We start from the raw sequence: 17,669 nt of genomic DNA on the forward strand, positions 1-17,669 counted from the left end.
TTAGGAAAAAAAAAAATCATCTGTTCTAGTTTGTTAGCTGCCAGAATGCAATATACTAGAAACAGAATGGCTTTTAAAAAGGGGAATTTAATGAGTTGCTAGTTTACAGTTCTAAGGCCGAGAAAATGTCCCGATTAAAACAACTCTATAGAAATGTCCAATCAAAGGCATCCGGGGAAAGATACCTTGGTTCAAGAAGGCCGATGAAGTTCAGGGTTTCTCTTTCAAGTGAGAAGGCTCATGGTGAGCACATCAGGGTTTCTCTCTCATCTGGAAGGGCACATGGCAAACACGGCGTCATCTGCTAACTTTCTCTCCTGGCTTCCGGTTTCATGAAGCTCCTGGGGAGGCGTTTTCCTTCTTCATCTCCAGAGGTCGCTGGCTGGTGGATTCTCTGCTTCTTGGTGCTGCAGCATTCTCTGCTCTCTCCTAATCTCCTTCTTTCTCCAAAGTGTTTCCTCTTTTATAGGACTCCAGAAACTTATCAAGACCCACCCAAATAGATGGAGACATGTCGTCACCTAATCCAGTGTAACAACCACTGTTGATTAAATCACATCTCCAGGGAGATGATCTGATTATAGTTTCAAACATACAGTATTGAATAGGGATTATTCTGCCTTTACGAAATAGGATTTTTATTAAAACGTGGCTTTTCTAGGGGACATACATCCTTTCAAACCAGCACTTGCATCATTTAATTTAACTTGGATGGTCAGTTTACTTGAACACCGTAATTACATGGAATCTTAAATAGGGTGTGAGTTCTTGTTGTTTTGTACAGATTAGTGTGATGCCCTGATATATCCCGGAGGAATTTGGGCAAAGAATATAAAAAGTATTTGCAAGGTCCTCTTGGGGAGCTGAGGAGAAACTTCCCCCTCTGGGTAATGCTTGATATTCTCACAAGCAGTGGGGAGAACCAATTCTATAGACTGAGCCCTTGATCTTGGGGCTCACCCCTATGAAGCTTATTTCTGCAAAGGGGTAGCTAAGCCTGTGATAATTATGTCTAAGAGTCAACCCCAGAGAACCTCTTTTGTTGCTCAGATGTGACCTCTCTAATCCAACTCAGCAGGTGAACTCACTGCCCTCTCCTCTTCATGGGACATGACTCCCAGGGATGTAAATCTCGCTGGCAATGTGGGACCTGACTCCTGAGGATGAGCCAGGACTCAGCATCATTGAGAATGAGGAAGCCTCTTGATCAAAAGTGGGGAGAGAGAAATGAGACAAAATAAAGTTTCAATGGCTGAGAGATTTCAAACAGAGTCAAGAGGTTATTCTTTTACATTATATAGATATTCCTCTTAAGTTTGTAGTATATTGGACTGGCTCGAGGGAAATACCTGAAGCTGTTGGACTATGTAGCCTTGATTCTTGAAATGATTGTGTAACTATAAGCCTTTTACAGTGTGACTGTGTGATTGTGGAGACCTTGTGTCTGATGCTCCTTTTATCCTGGGTATGGACAGATGAGTAAAAACAAATAATAATAACAAGGATAAAAAATAAATAAATAATGGGGGCGATAAGGAGTAAAAAGAACTTGGGCAGATTGAAATACTATTGGTTAATGAGAGGGAAGGGTAAGGGGTATGGGATGTATGAGTTTTTTCTTTTTACTGTTTATTTCTTTTTCTGGAGTGATGCAAGTATTCTAGAAATGATCATGGTGAAGGATAGACAACTATTTAAAGATTTCGTGAGCCATTGCTTGTAAAAGGGTTAGACCATATGTATATGGAGATTTCTCAATAAAAATATTTTTTTAAAAAAGCACAAACAAACAAACAAAAAGAATGAGACACCAAAGAACCTATTGGAGGCCCTGGGTGGTGGGTAGGACTTGTTACCTGGAGTCCACATCGTAGAGTGACCTGAGGCCTCCCCATGTTTCAGAATCTGTGGGTCTCTTCTCGACCAAGTCAGTTTTCTCAGCTTTTAAACATTTATGATTTGGGTGGGGGGAGGTCTCCTTTCATCTGGTTGCCAGCATAGAGGGGAAGGGTCTGGTCTTTAGTGTGTCCCTGTCCTGCTTCGGAGCCCCATCTCCCTGGGTCTGTTGTCTTTCTGATTCAGGCTCTCCAGGAAGTAAGCTCTCTTTTCTCTAGGGCAGGGGGTAGGGTGGGGCAGCCTCATGAATGCCTGGGTGGGGAAGTGGTACTTAGGAGTTTAACTGCTTCTCACGAAAACTTTCAACTAGTGCACCTGCTGCAGCTATCCCATCTCTACTCTGATTTTCACTGTCATCAGCCGGTGTCTCCGTTTTCCGGAGCTGCTATCAAACATATCACAAACTGGTTTGGGCTTGACAACAGGAATTTATTGGCTCATGGTTTTGAAGCTAAAAGAAGTCCAAAATCAAGGTGTTGTCATGACCACGCATTCTCCCTGAAGTCTCGAGTTCAGGCGCTGGCTCGCTGCAGTCCTTGCATATCTGCCTTTGTCACATGGCGAGCTCTCTCTTCTTATGTCTGCTCTCCTGGTTTCCTCTGAATTCTGGCTTCTGGCTTTTCTGATTTGGCTTTCTTTGACTTCTGGCTTCCAGAGTCTTCTCTTTATAAGGCCTCCAGTGATATGGATTAAGACCTCCCCTATTCAGTTGACCACACCTTAACAAGAAATTACACCTTCAAGAAGTCCTCTTTACAATTTCATATCCACAAAAATGAGAGTTAATATTAAGAATTTGTCTAAGTTGGGGTAATAATTAAATCAACCCACAGCCTGATAAACTGATAATCTCTCATCCGTCTGCTTTTCAGCTTCCAAAATCTTTTCTGTCACTTTATGGGGTTTCAAGAGGGAAGGAGTAGAGATAACTGTTGAATTCTCCATGTTTAAAAGGAAACTCCCTCCTCCAATCCTCACACATCCCACTCTTCTCATCCTTCATGTAACTGTTGACGTTTTGCCTCCCCAGAGACCTCACCTGTCTTTTCCCATTATTCACTGCTGCATAACAAACCACCTCAAAACTTACTGGTGAACAACAACCATTATCATTTATGATAGAAATCTACAGTTTGGTCAGGGCTCAGCAGGGTTGGCTCATCTGGAGGTAGAGGACCCATTTCAAGATGGCCAGCCATGCATGGCTGGCTGTTGACTGGGCGTGTAGCTGAGCGATCGGCCAGGAGCCTCAGTTCCTCTCCACATACCCTCTTCAAGGGGCTTGGGCTTTCTTATAACATGGTAGCTGAGTTGTAAGAGTGAGTGTTCCAAAAGGCAGAAAGGGGAAACTGCCTGTATCTTAAGACCAAGACCTGGAAACTGCATAGTATCTCTGGCACCATTTTCTACTGATCAGTCACAGATCCTGCCCAGATTCAAAGGAATGGGACAGAGTCTCCAATTCTTGCTGGGAGTGGTGTCAAAATATTGGTATCACTCTTTATGTGCTATGCAATTTAAAGTCATTTCCCTTCTCCCTATGCTCATAGTACCCACATTTTCTTTCTTCATAGTACTTAATGCAATAAGCAGTTAGTACTTTGTTGGCTTGTTTCGAGTCTGTCTTATTCGTTAAGCCATAAATTCAGTGAGGGCATCACCTTGACTATTTTGCTCACCCTCATATCCCCAAGTATTGGTCACAAGGTCTGGCACAGAGTAGTCACCCAATAAATATTTGTTAAGGAATGCATGAATCAGGATACTTAGCACATTAGTAGATGCTCAGGAAATGTCAGCAGGTGTTGAAAATTATCAGTCCTCTGGATACTCCAGTGTTTCCAGCAGATCTGGGGGAATCGGGGCAAGGAGAGTCTGAGTTCATAGAGCAGAGTTCATGATGGGACTCAAGGCAGGCGTGGAGGGTGGAGCCCTGGAGGCAAGTGGCCAGGCGGGAGCTAGGGCGTCTTTCACTGCCTAGGGGACATGAAGTGACCAAGGCTGGTCAGAGCACAGTTGGGAAGGGCCAGGATTGGGGATTCCAAGGAAGAGGAGGGCCAGAGGCAGACCTTTCTTCCTCAACAATATAATTGCTAACATTTATTGCCCTTACTGAGAGCCGGGCACTGTTTAAGCCTCACGCTGAGCCCATGGTGTAAGTGCTATTATGATTCTCATTTTACAGATGGGGAAACTGAGGCCTAGAGAGGTTAATATTTGCCCACAACTACACTGGATTTGTAGTGGTCTGCACACTTAGCTGTGACATGCTGCCCCATTACAGGTCACAGTTGTCCCCTGTTGGAACACAGGGGTCATGGTGATTCACTGGCTCATTCATTCCTATTAGAATTACTCACTCGGCTCAGCCCTGTGCTTGGTCCTGGGGTCACAGAGATGAATTAGGTCTGGACCTTGATCTTATGTCCCTGCTGGTCTAGTGGGAGCGGCTCATCTGCAAAGAGATACTGGGCACCGAGGGCTCTGGAGGAGATGCTAGAATCTGAGCAGGGTCCTGTGAGGTCTCCGCAAGGAAGGAGCCAGCACTTCCTGTGGGAGCATCAATGGAGGGGGCAGAACTGGCTTGTTTTTTGTTTTTTTGTTTTTTTAATGAACAGGAGCTCACTAGGTAGGATCACAGGGCAGGGCATGCTAGGAAGAGGGAACAGCATGTGCAAAGGCCCAGCAGTTGGGGGAGAACAAAGTGAGTTTGTGGGCAGGCAAGGCACGAGGAGTGGGAAGTGGTGAGAGAAGAAGCTTGAGAGGGAGGTGGGTGAGGTCGTGGGTGGTCGTTGGGGAGCCCGTTTATAGCGTATGGACTCCGGCAATGGGGAGCCATTGAAGGGTTTTGAGCAGGGGAGGGGAGGCCTTTAGATTGACTGAGGGGACCAAATTAGAGAGAAGGCAGGAAGACCTTGAAAAGGCTGATCACCACGAAGCAGGTGGATTGGAGAGAGATTTAGGAGGCAGCTTGGATTGGGTGTGGGGCATATGGGCAGAGAGGGTATCAAGATGACCTGACCAAGTAGGGGGGTTCCTGAGACAGGAACTCAGGTTGGTGGGAAGGAGAGGAGTGTCCTGAATTTGACACAAGGTGAAGGTTCAGCTCTGAAAGACTCTCTGCCTGGAATCCTCATGCTCTCTCTCTCTCTTGGAAACCTCCTACTGCCCTGTTTGGAGGCCCCCATCCTCTGGGGCTCGCCGTGGGTTGGGCTTCTGCCCTCTTGGTCCTTCCACAGCCTTCGTGCCACCTGGAAGTCCCTTCCCTTTTTGTCTACTGGGGAAATTCCGACCCATCCTTCAGGACCCAGAGAAGTCGGGTTAAATAGAGGTTGAGATGAAATGAAACAAGAGTTGATCAGCTTTGGGAAGACAGAGACGTACACGGCCCCCTGGGACAGGGTTTCCCATAAGTTGGTGACATCCACATGTGACCCAATAGAAAGAAAGCCTTCTGTTCTAGTTTGCTAGCTGCCAGGATGCAACACACCAGAGACAGATTGGCTTTTAATAAAAGGGGACTTATTTTGTTAGTTCTTCAGAAGAAAGGCAGCTAACTTTCCACTGACATTCTTTCTTACGTGGGAAGGCACAGGATGGTCTCTGCTGGTCTTCTCTCCAGGCCTCTGGGTTCCAACAACTTTCCCTGGGGTGATTTCTTTCTGCATCTCCAAAGGCCTGGGCTGAGCTGCGAGTGCTGAGATGAGGTATGCCGAGCTGCTTAGGCTGTGCTACCTTGTGCTCTCTCATTTAAGCACCAGCCAATTAAGTCAAACTTCATTCATTGCAGCAGGCACGCCTCCTAGCCGACTGCAGATGTAATTAGCAACAGACGAGGTTCACTAACAATTGGCTCATGTCCACAGCAACAAAACTAGGTATGCTCACCTGGCCAAGTTGACAACTGAATCTAACTACCACACCTTCTCAGGTCACATAAGCCAGGAATAAGCTTCTTTCTGCAGAACTTCTCAACACCTTCAGTGGACCACTGGGTATTTTTGTTTTAGGGGTATTCTTGGCCAGAGAGACCTTGTTTGGTCTTAAATTACTTCATTGATTCTGAAAGGCTCATAATTCAAAGAGATTAATCTACGCAGTCACACACAGGTGTTTTCCCTTTTATTTTCCATTCACGCTAATATTAAGTAGTGATTGTTTTTCACCTTCTCTGTGTTTCTACCTTCTGCTGGCGAAGCTTCTTTTCCTACTAATATCTGAGCGGTACAGATTGCCTTCTTCTCTCCCCTCCATCCTAGGAGGGTTTGTTGGTCAAAGTTTGTGCAAGTTCTGGTTACACTTCCCCATCCCTGAGGGACAAGGAGGGACTCCTAGTGCCCTTTTTATGGCTAGGTTGATCGACAGTGGTAATGCATATGCACTTCTTCTCCTTTCTTGTTTTGGGGCTGAGGGGCCAGGTTTGGCAAGCTATAGTCCACCGGCCGAATCTGGCTCTCCACCTATCTTAGCCAGTATGCTAAAAAAAAATTGGTTTTTATATTTTTAAATGGTTGAAAAAAATGGAAAGACAAATAATATTTTGTGATGGGTAAAAATTATATGCAATTTGAGTTGCAGTGCCTGTTCGTTCATTACATGTTGTCTCTGCTGCTTTCATGCTACAGTGGCAGAGTTGAGGCGCTGCGATGAAGATTGTGCAGTCCACAAGGCATAAAATATTTATTATCAGGCCCTTTATGGAAAAAAAATGCCAACCCCTGTCTTTTAGAATTCTTATAGAGTAGTGGGCATGACTGATGGAAAGAAACATAACATTTGAAGAACCTATCCTGCCCTGTCTCCCTTTCTTTGTTGTAACTTCTATCAGTTGTCTTTTGGGATGAGAGTGCCTTGGGATTTGGGGCATCTTGGTGACAGTTAAGAGAGCCCCTTTGTCCTGTATTGAAGGGAGTCTTGCAACACGAGATGCCAAGAAGCCTGAGTCAGGCAGGGTTTTCCAGCGATTTATCATCAAAAGGGACCCAGAGTATAGCACCCTTCCCAATCTGATTTGGCCAGGAAACCCTTCTGTGGGGTATCTTACAGGGCCAGGGTTCCATGGGGCACACTTTGGGAAAAGCTGCAAAGACAACTGTTCAATGGGCAAAAAGTGGGACAAAGGACCCTGGCTCACCCACAGATTCTCTGGATGACCCTGGACAAGTCATGGTCTCTGGGCCTCTGATTTTGCAGAACACTATTAGCTTGGAGACCCTGAAGGGGCAGTAGAGTGTTGCAGTTGAGGGTGTGAATTTTGGAGTCCAAAAGGCCTGTGTTCAGAGCACCCTCTTGTCATTGATTCTTTGTGGTCCTCAAGCAAGCCCTTTAGACTTTCAGCCTCAGTGTCCACCTCTGTAAAATGGGGTTGATGATAACAGCCCCCCCAGAGTTGTACGAATAATGAGATAAAGCATCTAAGGTGCTAAGTGCAGTGCTCAGTGTACAGTGGGTGTCGGATTCTGGAGTCAAGTTCAGGTTCAGTGTGAGGCTCGGGGTGTGGGCCAGGGCTCAGTGTTCCGTCTGCCCCACCTGGCTCCCTGCTTGGCTCATCCCATCCCTGGAACATCTGGAAAATGGATGGAGACTCATAGAGCTGCATGGCCTGGGAAGAGGGGGTGGGCCCGTGGGTGGGCCCAGGGAGGGCTGAGTAGACCCCGTCGGGTGGGTCTGGGGCTCTGTGGCCCTCCCCTGAAGCCTCCTCCCCTAGGTTCCTCCAGGCGCGATGGCGTGGCCGAGGCCATGGCTGTCCTGCTTCCTGCTTCCTGCCCTCGTGGGAACTGGTGAGTGCTTCCCCTTTCCCCTCAGTCCCCTCCACCAAAGTATATCTCAACTGGAAGACCCTCGGCAAGACCCTCCAGAGGGGTGGGGGGATCCCTTGTAAGGCAAACACCCATCTCCTATGGCCCAGCCCTATGCTAGGCTGCCCTGGGTGGGGGTGGGGGGCGCCCAGGGAGGAATCCAGGCAAGACGGGGGAGCTGGGGTGGAAGGTTGGCATGGCGGGGTCCTTCAGGAGAGGTGGGGGGGGGGGCCAGGCTTGGCAGTGGCATCCAGGTGTTCTGACAACTTGTCCCACTACAGTGGCAGCCAACGTGGCCCCGAGTTTCCTGCCCAACATGACGGTAGTAACCCTGCCTGAGGATCTACCAATGGGTGAGTTCCTGTGCCCACACTGCGCCAAGCCCACCCCCAAGAGAGGGTCTCAGGGGTACGCAAGTGGACGTTCTTCCTGTCCACTTGCATGGCTCGACCTGGGGTAAAGGTGACCCAAGTGTTTCTGTTCCTTCCCATATGTTTATTTTTTCTCCTGCACAGCTCAAGAGTCAAGAAGAGGCATGGGGGAACCCTGCCAGGGGCTCTCACATTAGCCTCAAATAATCTGGACTCATCTTGACATTTTCCTGATTTCTCTAAGGAGAAAGTATCCATTTGGTACCTTGATTCCACTCACATCCTCCTTATTTGGCAATCTCCCTCCACTCCTACCTCCATCCATGTTTTTCTTCTTTTTAAACAAAGAACAGGCTTCAGGCTCAGAGCCTTTCACAGATGTATGTCCTCAGAAGGTTTTTTGGGAGCGCTCCTTTCTGTCTATGGCAAGTAAGATGAGGTTTCCATTGATAAAGTATAGCTTATACAGGAAATGTATTAATATGAAACAATCAGTTTAAAGAATGGCTATGAATAGTGATATTCAGATAAGGCAGAAGTCTTCTTGGTGCAACAGGAATGGATGAAATTTGAGAAACGTGGTTTTAGATGAAGCCACAGGGACCGGCAGCTCATTGCGGGAGGGCAGGTGGGGGCTGGAGAAGCAGGAACAGCAGATGACCGTATTAATTGGGCCACGGGGCCAACTGCGGGCCACGGCCCGACCCGGGAATAACAGCGGTGCGGCCCCGGCGGAGTGTCTTAGTTTCTAGGACCACTGAAACAGAGTAACCACAAACTGCGTGGCTTAAAACAACAGAGATGTATTGACTCTCAGTTCTGGAGGCCCAAAGTGTGAAAGCAAGTGTCAGCAGGGCCCCCCACCCCCGCCAAAGGCTGTGGGGGAGACGGTGTTCCCTGCTTCTCTGCTGCCTATTGGCAGTGCCTTGCCGGCAATCCATGGCATTCTCTGCCTGAACCCCATGGCTTTCCCCCCTGTGTCTGTGTTCAAATTTCGTCTTATAAGGACTTCGATCGTGTTCTATCAGGGGCTTGCCTAGTTCCATCTGTAACCGTCCTATTTCCGTTTCCACATAGGTCACATTTTGAGGTACAGAGAATGAGGATTTCAATGTATCTTTTCTTTTTTTGAAACCAATAATACCACACGTGGCTTTTTTTTTTTTTTTAATATGGAATGCTTCACGAATTTGCATGTAGTCCTCGCTCGGGGGCCATGCTAATCTTCTCTGTATCGTTTCAATTTTAATATATGTGCAGCCAAGCGAACACCACACATGGCTTTTTAGTAAAAACGAGAACTAGAGGTTCCAGAAAGTGGTCTTCCTATTAGAGTTTCAGAAAAGGAATGTTATGAAACAGTGGTTTTGAGAGTCAGAGACAGCAAATCTGAATAGAAAAACTCACAGCAATGCTTTTTTAATGATAAATTTACCAGCAAAAAAACTTTCCCCAAGAGAGCTATCCCATGAAATTAAAAGTGTATAAAGTTCCATATCAGAAACATGTTATTCATTTTCATTCTTTTTAAAATTTATTTTATTTATTAAACATACCAACATAAAACACAAACATTCTTACCGTATGATCATTCCATTCTACTTATATAATCAGTAACTCATAATGTCATCACATAGTTGTGTATTCATCACCATGATCATTTCTTAGAACATTTGCATCAATTCAGAAAAAGAAATCTAAAGAAAACAGACAAAAATTCATACATACCATATCCCTTACCCCTCCCTTTCATTGATTACTAGCATTTCACTCTATTAAATTTATTTTAACATTCGTTCCCCCTATTATTTATTTATTTTTAATCCCTATGTTTTACTCATCTGTCCATAAGGTAGATAAAAGGAGATTCAGACACGAGGTTTTCACAATCACACAGTCACATTGCGAAAGCTATATCATTATACAATCATCTTCAAAAAACATGGCTACTGGAACATGGCTCTACAGTTTCAGGCACTTCCTTGCAGCCTCTCCATTGCATCTTGAATAACAAGGTGATATCTGTATAAGGCGTAAGAATAACCTCCAGGATAACCTCTCGACTCTGTTTGGAATCTCTCAACCACTGACACTTTATTTTGTCTCATTTCTCTCTTCCCCCTTAAAATCAAGAAGCTGTTTTCAATCCCTTGATGCTGAGTCCCAGCCCATTCTAAGATTTCTGTCCCATGTTGCCAGGAAGGTCCACACCCCTGGGAGTCATGTCCCACATAGACAGGGGGAGGGCAGTGAGTTTGCTTGTTGTTCAACACATCTTTTGGGGGGATGCAATTTAATCCCTGATACGAAGGTTTGCTGTTCACTCACACAGCAAGTCCGGAGCTGTTGGAGGCTCTGTTCCATCAGACCTTCCCCTATTTTCTGGACCTTCTGTTGTCAGGGACCCTCCTTTCGTCCCGTGGCTTTGCCTTGCCCAGGGCATGTCCCTCATCCACGAGGTCCAGGATGGCTCAAGCAATACCCCATTCCAGCCAGTGGGAGGACAAGGGCCAAGACATAAGGACAGGCTTCCAATTTCACACATGTCACTTCCGCTCATATCTCATTAGCCTGAATGCTGTCACATGCCCGCATCATCTGCCAGAGAGCTTGAGAAATGTAGTCTTTATTCTGGGTGGCCAGGTACCCAGCTCAAAATCTGGGATTAGCCTGAAAGAAGAGGGGGTATGGACATTGGGAGGCAACTCACAGCCTTTGCCACAGTGTCAGAATTGGGGTCCCAGAATACCTAAAGCTATAGAGGAAGCATAAGGCTTTCACCTGAAGAAGGTGAAACCCAGAATCTGTCTTGGGACTCAGAAGCCTGTGTCCAAGTACACAAGGAAATGACAGCAAAGTATATGAAGGGTTATATTACTAAAGATCTAAAGCCCAAGTGGAGGGAGGTAATAGTCTCACTGAACTCTGAGATGGCAATCTTCCATGGAAGATGAGGCTGAGGCCAGACTTTATAATATCTGTGAATGTTCTTTGTAAAATGGATAAATATTGTATATATGTTCATTAACTGTTTGGTGATAGATGAGTAGATCAATAAATAAATGCAAAACACATACACATCAACCACAAGTCTCAAGTATATGTGATTCAGTTCCTGCAAGACCTCTAGCCTCTTGGGGTGGCCCTTTAAACATCTTGAGCCTGCATCCTAGTTTCAGAGGCTCCTGTGAGGTATGCGTATGTTCTATTGGAGGTTGTGGCTCGCCTCTTCCTGCTTCCTCCCTTTCCCTGGCCAATCCTGTCCCCTCCAGACAGTTCCTGCCCATGCCTGAGTCTGTTGCCTTGTGATTTCCACTTCACTTTACTCCAAGCTTGGCCCCTGGCTGCATCTTCCTTTCCCTAAGGCTTCAGATGCATGTGGCAGCATTTACTGAAGGTTCGGGGTTAAGGGAAGAGATTCCAGTACATGACAGGAAACCATCATCTCTGCTGCTCCAGTTCATTGGACACTCCGGCCTCAGAGAAGCACCTGAGGTTTGGCTGAGGCTTCCCTGACCCCTTGCCAGTCTCTCCATCTCCCCTAACCCTAGGGCTCCTCTGCATCCTATTGCCTCACCTCTCCAACCTCCAGGGGAAACGGAAAACTATCTTTCACTCTCAGCCAGACCAAACAAGGGTCTTCTCTATTATTATGGCCCCTCTCAGGGCTTTCTTTTTTTAAAAAAACAACTTTTTAAATGGTAAAATATAACATTTTTTATGTCTTATATATTTTAAAACATAACATATTTTTTATAACTTATTAGATTGTAAAATATAACAAAGCAAAGGAAGAAAAAAAGCGATAATTTTCAAAGCACACTTCAACAAGTAATTACAGAACAGATCCCAGAGTTTGCCATGGGCTACCACACCATCATCTCAGATTTTTCCTTCTGGCTGCTCCAAAACACTGGAGGCTAGAAGGAATATTAATATAGTGATTCAGCAGCTATTCTCCTTTGTTAAATTCTATTTTCTCTGTTATACCTCCTCCTCGTCCTTTGATCCTTCTCCAAATCTGTAGGGATCTTTGGGCAATGGCTCTTCTAACTTGTTCATGTTATGAAGGGGTATCGTCACTAAAAGATAGGGGGACGAAATTAATAGATAATCTTGGAGAGGCTGGTCCCTCTAGGTTTCAGGATTTCTCTGGTCTAGGAACCCTCTAGGAATTATAGATTCCAGGGGCAAAATTAATGTATGAAACCTTTGTAAAGTCTTAGTTCAAGCCCTGGGTGTTCTTAAGAGTCAACAGGAGTGAGGTTGGTTGTTTTTTTTGTTTTTGCAAGGACAGGTACCGGGAAATGAACCCGGGTCTCTGGAATGGCAGGTGAGAATTCTGTCACTGAGCCACAGTCGCACTGCCCTTGTTGATTGGGGTTTAGCAGACTCTCAGGGCTTTCTTGATCTAAAGAGCAATTCTTCCCTCCTGAGATAAATTCTCCAGCCCTCCTGTAACATGAAAGCTGCTTAGGTCAGATTCCTAAAGAATGTTCTATTTAAACTTTTTATTTAGAAGGGTAACATATGCAGAGAAAAGTACAATGAATCCTCACGAAGAAAATATTCATGTAACCACCAGCGACCAGGCCAAGCAGTAAGGCCTGGCAATGCCCAGGAGCCCCCCTCCAGCCCCTTCTGATCACTGCCTTCTCCTTTCTACCCTGAAGCAAACCTACCTTCCTCACCACTAGTGCTATCCAGTAGTTTAATCAGCCAGACTTTTTTTTTTAGATAAAATTTTATTTTGAAAGAATCTCAAACTTACAGGATAGTTGCAAAAGTAACACAAAACCCATACAGAAAAAAAAAAACCATGAGAGAACTCCAACTTTTTTTTATGTCTCCCTACATATATGTATATTTATATCTAATACATATGCACACAGAGAGGCAAATATGTGATATATGTGTATCTCATAAGGAATTTTGTTCACAGCGTTTTGTTGAGGGGGGGTTCATGGGCTGGGAATTGATCCTGAGTCTCCCACATAGCAAGCAAGAATTCTACCACGGAATTCCCTGCGTACCCCCACACTACCTTTTAGTGCTTTGCCACATTTGCTGTATCATTTTTTCTATCTGCCAATCTCTCTTTCTCTCTGTTTTCTAAACATTTGGGAGTAGGTTGTATATACTAGGCTCCTTGAACACTTAATTCTTCCATGTATGTTTCCTAAGAACAAGGATATCCATTATATAACCACCTGCAGTGCAATTACCAACTTCAAGAAATTTAACATTGACATAAACTTTACAGTCCATAGTCCAGTTTTTCATATGTTCTTACGGATATATGAAACTTTTAAAAAACTGTTCTGTTTTGAAATATCTTCAGACTGACAGGAAAGTTGCAAAAATAATATAAAAATTCGTAGCTCTCCAATACATCCCCTTGTTACCAGAGTGCTTTCTAGGTTCTTAGCCAGGCTGCAAGGAAGAATTCAAGAGCACAGCAGAGATCAAGCAAGCAAGTGAAATAATTTATTAAGTACACACCCGCAAGAGGGGCGTGCAGGCACTCTGGCTAGAACTGCGCCAGGGGCTGCCCTTTATGTGGGCTGTTGCAGGGTTCTCACCCCGTGTGTGTGTGGGGGGGCATCCTGTCTGCTGGTTTCTGACAATTTGGATGGGGATTCTCTGCAGCTGTGGGAAGCTGTTGACCCGGCAGTTACTCCAGGGCTCTGAGCCAGTCTGCCACAGCCCCTTTGCTACCCTGCCTAAGCTTCCCCATCAGAGAGTTCTAGCCCCTTAGCTTTAAGGGGTGCTGAGGTTGAAGGTCCATCTTCAGTAGCAGCTTCGTGCTGGCGAGGGGCAGTAGTCCTTGCTGGAGGGTGCATAGACCTCACTGACTTAAATGGTTGAGGTCGGCTGGCTGACTTAATGGACTTGGACAAATCTTCTGGCAAGTAGAAGCTTTCTGTGGAAGGCCAGGAGAGGAGTCCCCGTGAACTGGCGTTATCCAGGAGAGCCTTTGTCTGTTCTTTCGGTTGCTCTCTGAGATCTCACCTGATCGGTTAACACAGAAACAACACTCCTCTTGTAAGAAGAGGCAGGTTGCCCCCTCGGCTGCTGCGAGCATGTCCTGGGCCTGCTGTTTCTGCAGAACTTTGGCAGTGAGGGCACCTGCCCGTTGCAGGATTATTAGGCTAGGGGAATGCGCGGTGTCCTGGAGGCTTTTGGCGCGTTCGAGAGAAAGGTTACGAAGTGATGGGTAGCTGGTAGCTAAGCTCCCTACTCCTAGGGTGGCCCTCCCCACAGCGAGGCTGGCTGGGAGAGGGACACTGAAGGGGACGGCCCTCTTCATTGAGCTCCTGCAGGCACGGGGACTGGACTCGTGGCGTTTGAGAGAAGGACATCGGGGTAGCATAACCTAGGGACAGAGTCCAGTCCAATTGGTCAGAAGAGCTAGACACATGCTCGTTCTGCAGAGGAAGAACGATGACAGGTGACAGGCAGGGACTCGGAGCATCAGCGGTTTCGTGGAAGTGGATGCCAGCTGGACTCCAGGTCGTGTTAACTTGAGGCCTGTGATGTTGGGATACAGCTTGCAACAGGGAGGGCTTGTAATAGGATCGGGATTCAGGATTTGGGATGGACAACCGATGGGTGCCTAGCACAGCGTGTAGTTTCATCTGAGCAATTAACAGTGCAGCTAGGAGCATTCAGTGTGGCATGCCCCTGCCATTGAAATACTTGCATGTAATATTCAGATTCCTGGAAACTCAGTCGGGCTTCGGTTCCACTGTTCCCATGGTATTCGTCTTTACCTGTGTTTGGGAAAGGTGGACCGGCCTCAGGTAGGGGGACTGGCTTTATCGAGGGCCCTACAAGGATGATGGATTTGCAGAAGGATTGGGTAAGGGTCCCCAGGGCTTTCCCCTGCGCCCGGTTAGAGAGAAAGCAAAGGGGAAAGGTGGCATTTTCTTGTATGCTGACTCAGGAGTTGATTGGGCCAGTGAAGGGGCATCAAGGGGCTTGTACTGCCGCAGGCTCTGAGATAGGGCTCGAACTACACGAGGGAAGTCTTCAAGGGGGTTGTGTGCCGACAAGCGTGGGCTGCTCCTTGAGGTGCAGCAGAGGGGGCGCGAAGGGTTGCGCAGTTCCCCAGTGGGTGATGCTGGCTGGCCACGCTATAACTTTCTCTCGTTGATTGACACAGACCCAGCATTCGGATAGGTTGAGCCACTGGGCTGTGTCCTGGGCCAGGCAGCCAAAGGGATGCGGAAAGGTCTTAGCAGAAATGGAATAAGGAAGCAGAGGGTGTTCATTACCCATCTCATGCTGACGGTCCAGCTCGACAGCATTTGGAGCAAAGGAACCTGCGGTCACTCACCGGCTGACAGGTGGGCCGTGCTTTGGCCGGGGTGGCTCCCGCGTGTCTGGCGGCGAGGGGTGGTGGTGGGAAGTTTGACATGTGACAGGTGCACCGCTCTGGCAATCGGTATGGGTTAAAAAGTTCCACAATTTTAGGTTTTTCTTTCTAGTTTCTCGAAGACACTGGAGACTAAAAGTGATATCAATATAATGATTCAGCAGTCACACTCATCTGTCAGATCCCATCTTCTCTGTTATAGCTCCTCCTTCTCCTTTGATCTTTCTCACCATTTTTAGGGGTATTTGGGCAATACCCATTCTAACTTTTTGATGTTGGAAAGGGCCATGGATAATAGGGGATGGGAGATGGAACTAGTTGGTGTTCTTGGAGAGGTTGGGCCTTCTGGGTTTCAGGACATATCAGCCTAGGAACCCATCTGTAGGCTTCTGGAAAGTAATCACAGTGCATGGAACCTTTGCAGAATCTCAGCTAAAGCCCTAAGTGTTCTTTAGGGTTGGCAGGAATGGTTTTGGTTGGGGGTTGGCAAACCATGATAAGTAGCAATATCTAGCTGAGGCTTGCACGAGAATGACCTCCAGACTAGCCTCTAGACTCTATGTGAACTCTCTTAGCCACTGACACTTATTTTGTTCCATTTCTTTTTCCCGTTTTGGTCAGGATGGCATTGTGGATCCCACGGGGCCAGGGAGTCTTTTGCCCCTGGATGTCAACTCTGATTTTACGTTCAGAGTTGGGCTTAGAGAGAGGATCCCTGCTCCTTTAGCAGCTGTGCAAGTGGCAAGTGGAATGATGTGGGGCCCTTTCCACTTTGGCTTCAGCTGGGACTGGGCCCATTGCCTCCCCGGGTTTTAATTAAAACTAGGCCCCATGGCTTAATGGTAGGTTGGGCTAGGGAAGGACTTGGTTTCCATACTGCTGGGTGAGCTGCTGGGTTTTCCCTAGTTGGTAAAGTATTTGGTCAACTCATGGGCTTTGGAGTCTAGGATTGGGTCTCTGGTGAGGAATGGCCACCCATGAATCATCTCCAAGGAACTAAGGTGCACAGTTCCCTTAGAGGTGACTCATAGCCCTAGAAGGGTGATGGGCAGATGAGAGAGCAAAGGGACTGAAATTCTTTGGTGAACTTGGTGGGGTCTTCTGAGAACTGCCCAAGCTGCTTTTTTTTTTGTATGCTATATGGCGGGGTCACATTTCATTCTTTTTCCATGTGAGCATCCTGTTATTGCAGCACCGTTTGTTGAATTTTTGTTTGCTTGCTTGCTTGCTTTGGGAAGTGCATGGGCCAGGAATCGAACCCTGGTCTCCTGCATGGCAGGTGAGAATTCTACCTCTGAACTACCCTGGCGCCTTCTCATCCTCTAGTTTGTATTGTGGGGAAATGGTCTCAGTTTTGGGGGGGCATCCCAAGGGGGCGTCAGCAGGCACATCGTTAACGTTTCCCAAAGGTGCTGCAAGGAGGGTGACAGGGTGCCTGGCGTCAGTACATTGGCACAGCGTTCAAGGCCTGAAAACACCAGGTCTCCTGCAGCAGGCGTCCCTGCAGCTTTTCCCTGCACAAGTGTAGTCGCAGCCCTTTTCCTGGAAGTCCTCCCACCCTGCTTCCACGCTTCCTGGCTCCTAAGTGCTAAACATTTAGCCTCCATTTTCTGCCCCTTTGCGATAATGACATCCTTAATGGGTCATAATAGGGACAGAAGATTGTGGCCTGTAAGGGAGGAAACTCCCAAGGAGGGGGCCTCTGGAGTCCCAAAACTACGAGGCAGAACTGACCTAGGGAGTTGCAAACGGCCCGCTCTTTCTCTGCAGCACTCTGTGCCCTAAACCCTTGCTTGCAGAAAAGCATATGCCAAAAAGGACATTGGAGATTGCACAGGGGCGTTTGCGATGAGATTGCCATGAAGGAGTAAGCTAAAACTGAGCACAAATATGTCCCGAGGGTGGGTGCAGACCCAACAAGGTGGAAGGTATGACAAACGCGAAGAAGATAGTATCTCAGAAGGCCCATAGGTTGCCCATCTGGGACGAAAGAGGGGAAAGGTTTATGGGTATCAGGTAAGCAGCAGAGGTTCTGGTATTCCTTGGGCCTGATTGTGCTCCTGCTCGACTTAGGGAGGCCCCAGTCTGGTCCCAAGGATGGTATCCCCCATCGCGCTGGGTCTCGTTGGATGTACACCATGTAGAGATACGCCCCCTCCACGTGGGAGGGAGCTCCACGCTGAGGCTTCACGGGGCAAGGAGCTGAAGTACTCCCCAGCAGACCGA

At 47.0% G+C, this 17,669-nt stretch overlaps 1 protein-coding gene and 1 non-coding gene across 4 annotated transcripts in view; one reads left to right on the plus strand and one right to left on the minus strand.

The window, feature by feature from the left end:
• CDHR2 (cadherin related family member 2) overlaps positions 1-17,669 on the plus strand; it is a 55,298-nt gene that overhangs the window by 8,294 nt on the left and 29,335 nt on the right. For all 3 annotated transcript variants that reach the window (XM_077137720.1, XM_077137721.1, XM_077137722.1), the window contains exons 2-3: positions 7,604-7,676; positions 7,976-8,047. In XM_077137720.1, coding sequence (XP_076993835.1) covers positions 7,604-7,676; positions 7,976-8,047 — 145 coding nt within the window. The remainder of the gene's footprint in view (positions 1-7,603; positions 7,677-7,975; positions 8,048-17,669) is intronic.
• LOC143665108 (U6 spliceosomal RNA) lies at positions 9,232-9,335 on the minus strand. The gene has a single exon (XR_013166780.1). It is a non-coding gene; the product is annotated as a U6 spliceosomal RNA (small nuclear RNA).

Source organism: Tamandua tetradactyla, chromosome 20 (genome assembly GCF_023851605.1).
Source record: "Tamandua tetradactyla isolate mTamTet1 chromosome 20, mTamTet1.pri, whole genome shotgun sequence".
NCBI classification, from domain to species: Eukaryota; Metazoa; Chordata; class Mammalia; order Pilosa; family Myrmecophagidae; genus Tamandua; species Tamandua tetradactyla.